A 15,838-nucleotide genomic window follows, 5' to 3' on the forward strand; every position below is an offset into this window, starting at 1 on the left:
TGTGCTGTCAGGAATGCAGACGCTGACCTGGATTAATCCCACTTACCTACCTGCACCTGAAACAGAAGTGCAAACTATCTGGCTAAGAGTGAAGGCGCTTCCAGAGAGCGACTCAAGAGACAAGCAGGCTCCTAACACGGCAGGGATCCCAAAAGGGACCAATCCAGGCCTCCCACCCCTCCTTAAACAAGACAAGAGGCAGCAGCACATCCAGATTAAGGCAGTTTAGGTGATTGCCACTGCGCCTGCCACCGCCCTCACACAAACTACACCTAGGCTTAGGTGCTTGAGTAACTAGGCAGGCATGCAGGTGGGCTTATTAAAGCCTTTGCTGCTTTGGCCTCGTTGCTATCAGGGTTCTACACAGTTCCCTGGTAAAGCTAGACTTTGTAGAGATGGAGGTCGGGGAAGGTGCAACACCTTGCAGCATGAGATTCAGCCACAGCTAACGTGCACGAGTATGGACATCGTACTGCTTTGGAAAAGCTGTCCCTTTAATTTGCTGCTACACGGGCAGCCAAAGTCAAGGTTTTAGCAGGTGCCAAACTCGGCTGGATCCTGCTTGTTAGTATGCTTGGGAGACAGTGGCAAAGCTGCCTCTCGAAAGTCAGTCCTAGAATGGTAGGACTGTGCTGCTAACTCAGAGCAGGGTCCATGAGCTGTGCCTGTCACCCAGGGGGGCTAAAGGAGGTTAGTAGCCAGCCTGCCCTGTAACCAGGTCTGATGTGTAACTGTTCACAGAATCACAGAATCGTCTAGGTTGGAAAAGACCTTGAAGATCATCCAGTCCAACCACTGACCTAACACTGACAGTTCCCAACTACACCAGATCCCTAAGCGCTAAGTCAACTTTACTCTTCAACCCCTCCAGGGATGGGGACTCCACCACCTCCCTGAAGGACGGGGACTGCGACAGGATTTCATTCTGCACATTTTCCAGATCCCACTGAAATATACTACATGCGCCTTCATTTCCAAAACAATTTTTAATTCAGCACTTGTTTACTCAGAGCTATGAGGGAGAAGAGGGAAGAGACGTTCCTTCCCATAATACCTTTGTGTTGTTACATGGCCTTGCTTCCTGGCATTTTTATATTTCCGTGTGAAGTTTCCAGTTCTCCTGCACCACAGATTTCCTATGGACCCTCAAAATTTGCCAGAGATGACTATGCACTCACCTACAGCTGTTACAAAGGAGAGCTTCCACAGTGATACAGTGCTGCAGCCCACTTACAGCGGCCGCCCAGATCACCTGCATCCAGCTGCATCTGGGGAACGACAGCTTTACATCGCTCCGATTTACGGCTCTATTAAATATATTTTGCAGGCATTTGACTATTTAAGTTAGAAGCTAAACTTTCCACTCATAGATGAAAACTTGATCTCTCTTAAGACATCAGGCAGAAAGCTTTGATGGGTGGAGGGAGTTCCCCACTAGGAAACAATATGGAAATTTTAAACTTCTCCATAAGCTTTGCGTGGGAGAGGAACGTATAGACCGTGATGAGCTGCAAAGGAGGACACAGCCTGTAAATAGGGCAGGCTGTTGCTGAAGAAGGCCTGTGAAAAAGCCAGAAAAAACTCAAAACGTAAGACGTACCTCTGGTAATACATACATCTGCCTACTTAATGTTTAGTTTTGACAGAAATGAGATTGCAATGTGCTTATTTCCTGTGCTCTCTATATGAAATAGAAAATTTAGTGAATTACGGCTTAGGGCTGCTGAGGAAGGGCTGGTGTTTCATTAGTATTAAGTATGATTGTATAAATAGGTTTGAAATGGAAAGCTGTGCTAGGAAAGGCTTGAAACAAAGTGAAATACAAACAAAGATATTGCCACGAGCTAAAGAGCAAGACAGAAGGGATATGTGTTCTTTTCAAAAAGTTGAGGAAATCAGCTTCCTCCACTTTCTCCAATTCTTCAAAATTGAATCTAACACTGAATGAAAATTTTTCTACTTAACAAAAGTATAGGACATTGATGCTTCCCTAAGTGCAGCATTTGCAATGCCATCATCATTGCTGAAACATAACCTTAATGATAATTTAAGCTCCTGTTACAGGTCTTTCAGCTGCTCTTGAACCTCAGCTATTTTCAGGAGCAATCTGCTCATCTTTGACACCCCAAAATGGCAGAAATCAATGTGTTATTATGCTGTAAGAACAACTGAAAAGCAAAGTCTTGAACTTGATAAGAAAACTATAACCTTCCTTTATGTTCACAACTTTGCCTTCCACAAAATGTAATTTAAAGAGAGAATTTAAGAACTTTATCTTGGAAATACTCCTTCCTCCAGGCAGATTTAGCTCACAGATCTTCTATAAGATTCTGCCACAAAGAAAATATTAGGAAAAAAAAAATAAAGGAACAATATGAAGACCCAGCATTGACTTCAATGCTAGATAAGCGTTCACATATGAGAAACAGACCTCTAAGGGCCACACAGGAGAAATATGTTTATACCCAATAATCATGAAGCCAAAAAGCAAACCATAGAACTGCAGCAAAACACTTGTTGAAAATGACATCCAAAAATTTTGAGAACGAAGGTTGAAATGGGGAATAAAGAGCATAGTTGGGGAAACAGTGACGGCTATTCAGAAAAGAAAACAAGTTTGGAAAGATTTTAAAAATCTGTGAGTGTAACTCTCCTTTCACTCCAGTCAATCTTGCCTCAGTCTGGCACCTGGGTTAGTTGGGCCGAAACTTTATACTGGGACAGACAGGGATAAGGCAAGTAAGTTAGTAAAAGAATGTGTGAGGCTAAATCTTGAACAGAAAGGTTAATACTTCCACCACTTTTCTTAATTACAGAATTGCAAATTTTCACTTCTGTGATTTGTGATTCATCTTATAAAGCATAAATTTACATTTTGCCGTATGTACTTTGTTCTTCCACAATGAATCTACAAGATTTTTTATAGCTTTTCATTGTGTTAACAGTATGCTCCCAGAAGAAAACTGATTTATCTTTTTTTTATTTCACGAATCGGAGAAAATCACAACTCTGCTGTTCAACCCACTGAAGGTGAGTCTTTATTCAGCAAAATGAGTGTGCTGACCTACCCAGGCCTGGGCACCAGACAGGAACAGAATAGAATACATATAAAATGATACAAAACCCTCTTTGGAACTGTATTTTGTACCTGAGGTAGCACTGCTGGTCCTTGTCCTGCCAACCTCTGCAAGGAGCTGACCTGAGGAACCTTAATGGGCACTGCAGTGATAGTTCCCAAAGTCTGTTGGAAGAAAAACAGTTGAATACAGCTTTAAACACTTGCACAGCTTCCCCAGATAGAATCTGCCCGACCCAGTGGTTCCCCTTGCAGCTCTTTGTCTCTTCCCGACGCGTGACGGAGAGGTATAATACACCAGTTCATTTGAAGTGCTTTCTCCTGCCTGAAGAGTCAGAGACTCCTCCTTCTCTTTACCCTTCTCTACAAAGCCCTCTTAACTAAAGCCTATTGTCTCCTTAGAGCATTTGGTAACTCTGGGCGCAAAGGATGTGGCTCCTTGTTGTGAAGGTTTTTTGGTAGACAAAGCAAACACAGGTGTGCGGCCATGGCTGAAGGCTCTCCGGGCACTAGCTTGTTTTCAAGAGATCTGAAGAAAGGTGAAACACGCCACAGTGAAACTTCAAAGATGATGCATTTCATGGTAGCCAGGGTCACAAGAGAAGTTCACTGTGTCTTAGTAAATAGTAAATACTGAATTATTAAAACTGAAAGCTACCTATAAATCTACTACAGCACGCTGTAACGCAACATTCAGCTAAGACAACATCCAGTTAGGCCAACAGAGCAGCTATTACTTTCAACATTTATCTTCTCTACTCATCCTTCTCTCAGTTGTATAACAATTTTATTCAAAGCTTATTTAAAATATTCCAGGTAGCTCCTTCTATGAGCAAATATATTGCTGTATCCTACATAAATACTTTGTAGATGGAGAAATTATGTGTTAACCCAGTATTATCTTTAATGATAATATGATTTTTATAATAATATGATCATATGATAATATGATAATAATGATTTTTATGAATACAGTTAGATACCAAGAGTAAGCAAAATATGTTTTTGTAATAGAGTCAAGTACACACAAGCTTCCACGCCAAAAAAATCTCTGTGTCTGTTTAGCCTCAGTCCTTTTCTGACTTTTCAACTATCTGTAGTGATACAGATATCTATAGATGTATATTTATGAGTTCTGCTATAGATGGTTTGAATGGCACCTCTTTTTCAAGCCTCACCCACAGAGGCTCCTAAAATATTGGCTCTGAGATGTTGTAAATAACCTGTACTTTATTTTCTCCATTAAAAAGGACAGATAGGTTATAAGTTTAGGATTGGGCCACCCATCTAAAGAACTTTGCTTCACCCTCTTTCATTCCTTCACTCCTGAATACAGTTCATATTTTGGTTAATTGGCCAATATTCTTAAAACAAGGTTTTATATCTTCTATCTAACATGTCTTAATTGCTGTTAGGACTACATGCCGATATCAGTAAGCAGATGACTGTTATTATAACAGCAAGAGAAACTTAGTCACCGATCACAAAAACTTAGCAGGCTGATAGAAATGGATAATAAGGAAAGAAAAACAGATTCAACTGATTTTCTCTAAATTTAACTCCCCTCAAAACAAAAGTATTGGATCACAGCCAGTAAGGTAAAGTAAACTAATATTACCCCAATCTGGTAATGAAATATGTCAATAAAAAGGAAACTATCATGAAATCAGCTCATGGAAAGTAAAACTGCATCAGGTCCATGTCAAGATGTTCTCCCTAGACCTCAACAACAGAGTGGTGAAACAGCCTATTTCATTCTAACTACAGTGTTTGGTAAGAATACCATGCATTTTCATGCAGAATATTTTTAATAATCTTGTCCTACAGAGTTTATATTTTTAACTCTGCTACTCCTCTTGGAGACATTTGGGGGTGTGATGTTATATATTCAGCAAAGACTAAAATTTGCATAAGATTTGCGTAAGTTAAAACAACAAGGAGAGCTGTGCAGTTATAAACACACAATTCAATTTTTCCCGAGTACTCATGGATTATCAGTACCCTGGATTATCCATGGAAAAATACACTCTATTAAAATTCTGTCTTGAGCCAAGGGTGGGGGGCGGAGGGGGCAGAGAAAGCAGCACTCCCACCCGTGGATGCCAGAACAAGTTACACCCTCCTGCAGAAGTAAAGGTATTGGCAGCAGAGTGAGGAACAAAAGCGGGTATTTCTACCGCAGTTATCCTTATAGGGTGACACGTGAGAATAAAAACACTAGGAAAGATATTATAGCCTATCTGAACGAATGACTTCTTTGCCCTGTCTACCATATCACAGCCTCACACATTGGGAAGGACGATGTGATGAATTCCTGCAGTCCGGAGAGACGGAGAACTTGAGCTGCCACCTGCTGCTACTGCCATTTATTAGACCTATCACAACCTCCTGCCTCGTATTAGCATGAACTAAAATTAATTCATATTAACAATAAAACTGTTAAGGTAAATACCAAAATGAACTCTCCAACCCACACTAGAGGAACTGAAAGTTTATCACAAGTATGATCTATGTTTTTCCCTCCGTCCCAACACTGTTTATAAATAAAACGAGCTTTCTCTCACAATGCAGTGAAGCCTGAGTTTAACACGAGGAGCTCCACAACCTCTCCTGGGCTGCACATATAACCTCTACAGAAAGTTAAAACAACAAGTTATTCCTTCTGGAAGGTCGTGCTTCAAGTGTGGCTGCACCTCTTGTCATTTTTATATATGCTACCTCTGACCTTGAAAACAGCCATTCTGATATTCCTATTCCTGTAGATACGGGTGGATTTGCAAGGATTTTCAAACTGGCCAACAGAATTCCATGTATTAAAATACAAAGTGCTGACACTGAGTGAAACTGGGAATTGACTATAAAGATAAGAATCAAATTACTCAGAAGTTCGATAAGATACAGTTATCAATTGGTAGAACGCACAAAAACCCCATGTCTGAGCAAGAGATCTCTTTTCTTGTACTACTTCAAATGTCAGTCACAAGGAAAAAAAACAACACGCCAACCCTGTCTAGAACAGAAAGCCTCTGTCCTGTGAGGAAGGAGTTCATCTCAGCCTCTGGGTGCGTCGTTGGGCCAATTCTGGTTTATGTTTCAAAACACAGAACGGTTGAGCCAAAAGGAATGGGAATGAGAGAAGAAACAGGAAACACCATAAAACTACTCTGCACTGTTCTCTTAGCTTCACTTGAAGACAAAGCCAGGGGGTATTGTCTGTGGGTATCAGAGAAATGAACTATCATTAGTTCTGTCACCTGCACTCTCAAAAAATCTGTCAGATTTGTTTTCCTGAAGTAGAAGTTCTGCTGCAATCTCAAGAGAACAAAAACAAATCATGGCATTCTTAGGTTATGAAATTTTCAGTGAGAAAGATGCAGCCTCATGTTTACAAATGGTTTTATAGTAAGGATCTGTTATTTAATATTCAAGGAAACAATCTCAGTATAAAAATCATATGGCCGAGAGAAAATTCAAAACTTTAACCTCACATTAATAATAGCACTATAGTATGTTCAGACAGAGATATCTAAGAATCTATTTTACTTTTCACTATTTACATTGGTTTGTTATTGTTTCCCAGCTTGGGCAATAAATAGTTCAAGCTGTTGTATCAGCAGAATTCAATGACAGAAACCTCTGTACTTTTCCAGTAACACATTTCATCTGTTATCTCTGAGTACTTCACCTAGGTCAGTATTATTGTCTCCGTTTTAGTGATGAAAAAAAAATCGAGATTTAGAGGTAAAATAATGTTGTCAGGGCTAGCCCGTGGTGCAGGTGGAAGTGCAAGCCAGACGTCTTCCTTTCAGTGTCTCATCTGTGTGATTGATTAACCTCATCTCATCTGTTGGTGTAGAATCATATCTGAGTCGCCTGATTTTTAGGTCAGATTTTAATGATCAGACCAGGATGTCTCCACGATGATGGGAGAAAGAGGTGAAGTAGAAACCAGAGGGGACGGCCGTTGTGGTCTCTGCAGTGAAGGAGGTGCAGGTGCTAGAACGGATGGTTGGGCAGTTTGGCTCCGGGTACTTTGTTCAGTGCATTTCAGAGCACTGCTTTGTTCCAGCTGAAGTGGTAAATAAATGAGCAGATAAAACCACTTGCCTGGCAAACAAAAAAGTAAATGTCTGATGTTCTCAGCCAGGCAATGAGAACTAGACAAACTCCCCATGGCTCAAGCTATAACAGGACGAATACTGCTCACATCTCAATACTTCACTTTAGCTGGATCCTCAGCTCACGCCCGTGGGTTGCAAGAGGTGAGTAACGAAGATGCCTCCTCCCCAAAAAGCGAAATAAACTTTTCTTCCTCCTGTTAACAGTGCCACCTATTTTCACTCACAAACTGTCCAGGCTTGCCATGGTGAGCATGGTGGATCAAAGACTTGTCACTCACTAATTCCATACTATCATTTTCATCCGTGTGGGCCTTTTTTTTTTTTTTTTTTTCTCCTCCCTTTTTTCCAATTTGTCCAAAGAGCAAGCTGGTGCACATTCTTATAAACCTTTAATTAACAAGATGAAAAGACATTTTTCTGGCAATGCCTGACCTTTAAGCACTTTGTATGAATTTATCGATACCAGCAGAAACAATAATTTAAAAGGTTATTTTATGAGTGCTGAATAGTTTATGGCAGCACTTTTGTCAAGATAAATGAGTTTCTTATTTCTACATTTAGAGCACTAAGCATTTTAATAAAAAAGGTCCATAAAAGTCAAAGATAACTCCAACTCTCTCCTCTATCTAAGTCTACTTGGGCTTTTCTGGTGAACCCCTGAAACACCTACAATGTGTAGAGAGCACTGAAATGTGCAGTGATGGGGGAAAGCGAAGAGCCAAGTTTCAGTTAGCCTCAGAATTGTTTTGACTGTATCCATTTAAGCCAGATTTACTATCTTTACACTGAGAATTTTTCTTCAAATAAAACCAAATTCACCAAGTGTCTCTCCTACTGTCTAATTCACTAAACTTTACACCCAGATGCTCTTACTATCCCAGGCGAGCATCTGGGAACTGATGACCCCTTGCTAACTCCCACCTCAAGCCCCAGCCCTGGACTGGGACAGGACCCTTGGCCACCGCCTCACCTGCCGTAGGAGTCAATGGCTAATGAACGCTGCAACACAAACCACTTCGAACCCCTGCTCTTCAGTGACCTACACAGAGCAGGCAGGCATCTGGCACGTCAGGGACACCTTTTTTTTTTGCTTGAGCAATCCACAGACGCCCTCGGACAGGAACTGCAGCAGGCCCACCGCGTAGGTGACCTGCGGTCTCAGTTGTTGGGCAAATGTCATCCAGTAGCACGCTCTGAAGGGTCACGTTTCGAATTGTAAAAGCAGGTGGAGAGGTGCAAATGAAACAATCTCTTTCGGAGGTCAGTTTACCCACTAAGGAAGTAATAGTGGCAAGAATTTAAAAAAGGACAACCCACACAAACGCCTCCAAACAGGAGGACACAAGTGCATTATGAGACAAAAAAGCAGTTCCTCCCATGTAACCAGAAGAAAATGAAAATTTTAGAAGATATTGCCAAATGCAGTTAAAAAATAAAATCACTTCTAGCCCTCAATTCTTCTGTTAATACCCAACAGCATTGTAACTATTTGCTATATTTTCCCCTACTATGCTTCTCCTGCTTGACAGAATCACAGAATCATCTAGGTTGGAAAAGACCTTGAAGATCATCTCGTCCGACCCTAAATCAACACCATCCCTGGATCAAGGCTCTCCAAGACAACTGAGGGATAGAAGTGTGGGGACAGTGGCAAGCAGAAGACATAAGAAGTGAAACCAAGTATGGTATGGACAGAGAGTAAGAATTCAAAGGACGAAGGCTAGAGATGGTTAGAGGATAAAAGGATGCTGAGGCACAAACAAGGATGTAATTTACATTGTCGATGATCAGGCTAAGGGCCATACGTTCAGTTTCCTGCTATTATGTTATGCCTTCTTTAGTCCATGCCTGAGTTTTTAAATCCATGACTTATGCACATTTGTGATTTCAGTAAACTTCTGCATTTCAGCCCTGAATGAATACATATGTATCCCTCTACGTACCGCTACAGATATGAATCTCTACTTTATTGAAAGGTATTTCCATTTTACTCAGTTTGGGTAAATATATTTGTTAGACTATTGCTATGTTTGCTTTGAATTACAAACTCCTTTCCCCTCTCCTCTGGATGTACTAACACACGCTTGGGGACCAGTTTCTACAATTCCTTATCCGTCAGACTCACTGTTGAGCTTGGGTACAGGAGCAGTTTAGGATGAGATCACAAACGTAAAACTGTCAGGCGACACAACTCTCCTCCCATTCCAGAATTACGCCAGTACAGGTAAAACCACTGAAGTCAATCACTGAAGAGAATGAGACTCAATAAGTAACAGAAGGTTAAAAAGCCACATAGTTTCAAAAGACTTTCACTACAGCATGTTACCAAACAAATACTTAACTCAGGCACATACGGGTTTGTTATATCTTAGCAGAACAGTTCAATTATTCGAGTTCAACTGACACTGCATTGCTGTATTATTTGCAAACTATTTTATACTGACATCAATACTGCAGCACAAATATTGTGTTCCTACAATGCATTATAGAAACACTAATCTTTTTCTTTTTAAAGTACATATGCATCTCTCTAAGATCTAGGTCTTCTTCGTGTTGCAAATAAGACACCTAAGCTATTAAAAAAATGTTTTTGTCTGTTATGTGTTCAATATTGGCAACAACAGTTTTACAGAATGGATTTTTAATGTGGTAGTGACAGGGGAACAGATTGCTATGGCAACAGCAAAGATGAAAATTCTTAACCTGAATGGATCGTCACTGAAGTAATTGCAGGGTTTTTTTACCCATTCTACATCCATTTTACAACTTGAATGCTGCATTCAACCTTGAGCTTGCTTTATATAAATGCCAGGCACTATATGCAACCTCCAAGTTCATTCGACTTAAAACTTGCTGCGCCTTACCTCAATAATCCAGGATAGTTGCTGTCCTCTAGCTAACCTAAACATCTGAATGCTATTCTTTTCCCATGTAGTCCACCAGTAAAAGCACTGTGTGCTTGGATATAACTTCGAGGCTTCTGCAAGATGTGTTTGCATACGTATTTTTTTCTTTCCTTCTAAACTTAACTGCTATAAAAATCTGTGGATATCATCCTTCATTTTCAAAATTTGGTGAAATCACTGTGCATGGTATTTCTAATAATCTGGTGGAATAATGGCATATTTCAGTTTCAGACTGCACTTCAGACACATATTTTGTGTACCGGTAATTTAATTAGAATTTCATAGAAGTTTAAAGACTTCTCTTCCAGCCTTTAAAAGTGTTTGTTTTCCCCGCTTCCTTTCTCTTTACTCAGAATTCATTAATTGTGCACTTGTAAGCACATTTATTATTGTTATGAAGTACACAATCAAAAACACAAGTCCTGTTGCTTTCTTAAAATACCAGCATTCTTGAAACCATCCTTTCTTTGGGCACTAAAAATACCATTTAGACCAACCCTCATTACAGCCATTTAATGACAACTCAAACTATGCCACGTGGTTTTGGGCTGAAACTGCCTACAACTGCTCTCACAGCCCGTTACAGGGCCCAGTACTGGGGCAGCAACAGGCAGCAGAAGGCAAGGTACCACCTTAAATGCCAAACCTGCTTTGAAAACCCCGTTGTGACCAAATTCTTAATTGCTGCTGAGGTATTTGTACTCATCCCTTCCAACACCACTCGTCTGCAAGGAAACCCACAGTGGTATCAAAGCTCATGAGGGTATCAGAGGCGTATATGCTGAGATAAAGCAAACAATTTTCTGCTTTTACCGTGGCTCCTAGGCTTTTCAGAGCACCATCTAATTTATCTCTGCTTTTACCACGGCTCTCAGGCTATTCAGGCCACTATCTCTATTTCTTGCCACTCGCACATTCCCATCTGGGTAAACTCAAAAATACAAACTCTGTTTGAGCACACTGTGGGTATGTATTCTGGCAAAGGAAAAACATGATGAATAAAGTTCATGAGTTTCCCTGGTTCAGAAATCCCACTGGTTACTTACGCAAGAGGACAGACAGCTGTGCCAAATACCTGTTCTTAAACACAGCTTCCATCACATTATTTAGTAGTTAGTAATTTTTTTTCTAAAGCACCACTCTTTTTATCAAAGGAAACAGTCAGGATTTTTCCACGGCCATTAGATCAGACTCTAAATTTCTGAAAAGAAAAAAAAAAAGAAAGAAAAAAGAAAGAAAAAAGAAAAAAAGAAGAAAGTTTGGCTATGTGCACAGCATTAGCATGCACATACCTGTTCTGTGGTTTGAAGCTTTATTCAGAAATCATACTCAATTAATTAAGTCTCCACCTCCTGCACAAATGACTATAGTCGCGTTGAGATGCAACAGCACTCAGCAGCTGTGATCACACCTATAGTCTCTTGCTCAGCTGATTCATAAAAGATTTGCTGTTTAACTACTAAACTGTTCCAGGTTGATGTTGTTTTTAATGACTAATGTCTTCAAATTACTTATTCTCTGTTCACAGTCTGTGGAAATATTTCTCAGTAAAGGGAAAAATGCATGCACAGCGTGTGGCACAAAGCAGCTTCTAGTCTCTCCCTCAAGTGAGTTCAAGCATGAGTGAAAATCTTTGACAGAGCCCCAGCAGCTGCTAAAGTACAACTGTCCTACCCCAGCTGCAGGACATGAGGATCAGGGTATGGAAAGAGAAGGCAGGGGAAGGAAAAATAAAGGCAGAAATGACCATCATTCCTTAGTGATTTAGGAATCCTCACCTATCAGAATGGTCCGTGCAGCCTATCAGCAGCTACTGAAAAATTAAAATTGTCTTGCAAATCATTCCACCTTAGCACCCGTGGGGCTCAGAGCTGCTTTTGCAGTTCTTGCTCTGAGTTTTTATTATGCATTCCTCAGTCACTCTGAAGAACTGGAAAACATGAGGGAAGTGACAGCCTGAGATGATCTAATTGCTCACTGCCACACAGTCCTTTTTGTCAGGCCCTGAGCTGAGCTAATTCAGCTTGCTAACCAGGATAAAGAAAGTTTTCTACTAGTTGAATTAGTTTAGGAAAGTATCCAACAAGCAACAGAATAAAGGCAAGGGAAAAAGCAACGTTCCTTAGCTGGAGGGGGAGACAAAAACCACAAAGGCAGGGGAACAGAAAAACGGAAAGATGGTTCCAACCTTTTTGGAGAAAGGAAGCTATTAGATCAGTTCAGCCATAATAACTCGCTGTTGTTGCCAAAAGTAACTTCCCTGAGCACAGAACCTGGGGAAGGAACACGAAGACTTTGCCTGAATTCCACAAAAAGTGCGACTAAATGCGACCAATCTTAAAATTCTACTGTTAATACAATTAGCTAGGAAAAGGAAGCAGTAACTTTCCCAGGAAATGTTAATTTGACTGTGCAGAACATCCCATAAGCTTGCTTTATTTTTTTTAGGCAGACTACTCAGCAATATTGAGCCACTCACCCATCAGCAAAATCCACTGGAAAATACTGCTTTAGTGCAGCGTGGCGGAATTACCATTCCTATTGAATTCTTAACTTTGGTATTCCACAGTTCTAGGATTGCAGCTGTGAAAAATCATTGCAGATACTGCTACGTAGGTGCTGCCTTCTAATTAAAAGAAGATACTGAAATACAGCAGCACCTTACTTAGTTTTGGGGGGTGATAAACTCTACAGTATTCACTTACAAACGTAACTGTAATTTGAAGATCCAAATAAAAAGGCTGATCTTTTATGTTGATTTGTTCAGATGGTAACAGGATTTGGCAAATTTATGCTTACATAAATCAATTCATAAACATATACATAAGATACATATATATACGCTATATGTATGTGAATACACAAACACACACTTCAGAACACGTAACAATATATTATATGCAATATTTTTCCAGAGCTGTAAACATACCAAAGTGAGCACCAGGGTTTCCCTACAATGACAGAGCCAGGAAATTTTAGAGTTAGTAAATAGAAAATCTCCTCTTCTTCCTGAGATGCTGCATTAATATTAGTGCTAGCAGAACTAGTCTTATAAACACTAAAGTCAGCAAAGATTCCTTTGTTTCTGAGACTAGAATTTGTATCTGTTTCTGGAGTGTAAAAATTGTAAGAAGAAAACCAGAAAAAAATCAAAGCACAACTCTGGTCTACTATCTAGCCCATGTGACTTTTTCTGGCTCCTACTTAAGATGTTTCATTCTGCTAGTCCCAGATAAACCTGGATACTGGGACATCTTCCAAGTTCCTAGTAGGCTGAGTTTCAGAAAAAGCCCCAATGTGCCTGTGTCCAACCTAGCTCCAGCTAGAGTTCAAAATCACCTTCTCACCCCCCACTCCCACCTTAGCTGCTGTCAAGCCTTAAGACAGTCAAATCCTCATGTGCTTCAGATTTAACCATTAATATTCTCTAGACACTTTACAGTTTGCGTCTCAGCAAGCCTGGAAACATCACCTTTGAGGTGTCAACAACTCAGGACCTAGAACTGAATCCACAAACACATGAAGGCGTTGCACAGTACAACGTCCCGCTCTTAGCTGCCTTATTGCAGTTCTTCATCAGGCATCCAAGTTTCCCTGTGTATGGTATCCGAAGAGGATGATGGGCACCTTGGGAAAAAATTTGCCAACCAGCACCCTAGGGCAGAAAACAGATGTCCAGATAGATGTGTTCAATAGGGGTGTTTTACTGCGTTACCGACTCCAGGCCTTGGTACTTTGCTCTGAAAGAGAAGATCTGCTTCATTCCCACTGGGATTCACCTCCCCAAGTCCCCTCCTGGAGAATAATCTGTGTTCAACCACTTTCATTCAAAACACACTCCAAGAAAGCTGTGCTTTCCTTTCTTCCTCCTTCCCACCTTTCCCTTTAACCAGTTTCTCTGGAGTTCAATCGCCTATTCCAGAGAAGGAAGATTTTAGTTCCTACACTCACACATGGCTCTGTAAGCCATTTAACTATCAGAACTATCTGGGAGAAAGACTCTTCTTCCAAGCTTTTCTGCTAAATTAGTCAGTGAGAGAAGAAAGAATGCTGTCTCGTGGCCCAGTGGTTAGAGAACGCTTTGGGGAAAAAAACCCACAATTCTAACCAATGCTTTGGCCACCCTGTTGTTCAACATCAGTTCTTACAATGCCCCAATCCAGACATTTTGGCACACAGGGAATATGACAAGTGGAAATAGAGGCATTTACGGATTTCCCCAGGGTCCAGACTTGATAGATACTGAGCAGAGTTTGAGGATCTAAGTTTTGAACTCCGGGCAGCTAGGTGCACTTCAACACTGAAGCACTTCCAAAGGTCTAGCCTAAATCTCTTTTGCTAGAAATAAAAGACATAGCTAGAAAGTACGTCCTATGTTTTCAGCTTGCATACTTTGTAAATTAGACAGCACAACAATAACATCTTCATAAAGACAGAACCATAAACCTTCATGAGTCTTAACTCAGGTCAATGAAGGTCTGTGCACGTATCTGTACGGAGATCATGGCAGAGATCAGGACTTCAACCCAGTCATTCCCAGAGCTAAAAGGTGAAAAATTTATTTTATTTTATTTCAATTATTAAACTGTCTTTACTTCAACCCATGACTTTTCTCACTTTCACTCTTCCGATTCTCTCCCCCATCCCACCACGGGGAGGCGAGTGAGCGGCTGTGTGGTGCTTAGTTGCTGGATGGGGTTAAACCAGGACAGTCCTTTTTGGCACCCAGCGTGGGTCTGATGTGCCAGACCATCAAATCCACAGAGTCCAATAAACCCGGCTGTCCCTTTTCTCTACCTGGCCAAAGGTGAGACCCCTCTACTCCTGGTTGGAGTCTCCATTACTTGATTCTTTCAACTGCAAAACAGAAGTCTCTTCATCAGGGTCAAAAGTATGATCCGCCTTTCTACTCTGCCCAACAGACACCGGAGCAGTAATTTTCCTGGATGGATGGGTTTTGGCTCTTGTTTTTCCTTGCGGTTCCTGTACCCAAGCTCCTAGTCCCCAGGTAGGTTCACTATCCCACTTCCTCATGTCCTCCCCCTGGTCACGCAGGAAGAACCACAGGGTTGCATGTGGTGTGTGCCACCAGTACCCTTTCCCTTGAACAAAAAAAGGCTGACTCAATATCCAAGGCCTTGGTTGGGGCGCATGAGGAAGACCTACCCTTCTCGGCTTGCTCAAACATTTTTTGGGTCAGTCTGTCCGCAGCTGAGACATGGGCACACATGGAGGGAGCGAGATTATCTTCCTATTCTCAGAGTTGTCTGGCCAGTTCATCTGTAGCTGGTGTCTCCGTGTCCATCCAGCTCATTATCGCCGGGGTGTGGGTGTAGGGCACTGGTGAGTTCATACAAACTTTTGCCACACGGACCACGTGCACTGGATTTCACCCGGGTCTTTGGATGCCAGGTCATTATAGATCACCTCCAACATGGCTGATTCCCTTGGACACTGGATACTTCCCTCAATGTTCGTCCATTTGCTCTGGGAATTTGCACGTTCCTCCTTGAACAGATACCTGTCCTTCACCCTTGACAGCAGTCACTGCCAAAGACTGAGGACTCCTGCCTTTTTTCCAATTCCTTTGTCAATGGCCTTATCCCTAGCAAGGGATCCTAGCTGCTTCCTTACCCTCTAATTCCTGACTTCTGGCCCCAATATCCCAGCATCAGAGTAACCAGCTGAGAATTCTTCACCTGGTTGATGGCTAACATCTTTTCACATATCTCGCA

The 15,838-nt window shown here is 41.3% G+C and overlaps 1 protein-coding gene across 3 annotated transcripts in view; it reads right to left on the bottom strand.

The window, feature by feature from the left end:
* PHF21B (PHD finger protein 21B) overlaps positions 1 to 15,838 on the bottom strand; it is a 171,472-nt gene that overhangs the window by 40,723 nt on the left and 114,911 nt on the right. For all 3 annotated transcript variants that reach the window (XM_074825611.1, XM_074825609.1, XM_074825608.1), the window contains one exon: positions 3,149 to 3,241. In XM_074825611.1, coding sequence (XP_074681712.1) covers positions 3,149 to 3,241 — 93 coding nt within the window. The remainder of the gene's footprint in view (positions 1 to 3,148; positions 3,242 to 15,838) is intronic.

This window comes from Strix aluco, chromosome 5 (genome assembly GCF_031877795.1).
Source record: "Strix aluco isolate bStrAlu1 chromosome 5, bStrAlu1.hap1, whole genome shotgun sequence".
NCBI classification, from domain to species: Eukaryota; Metazoa; Chordata; class Aves; order Strigiformes; family Strigidae; genus Strix; species Strix aluco.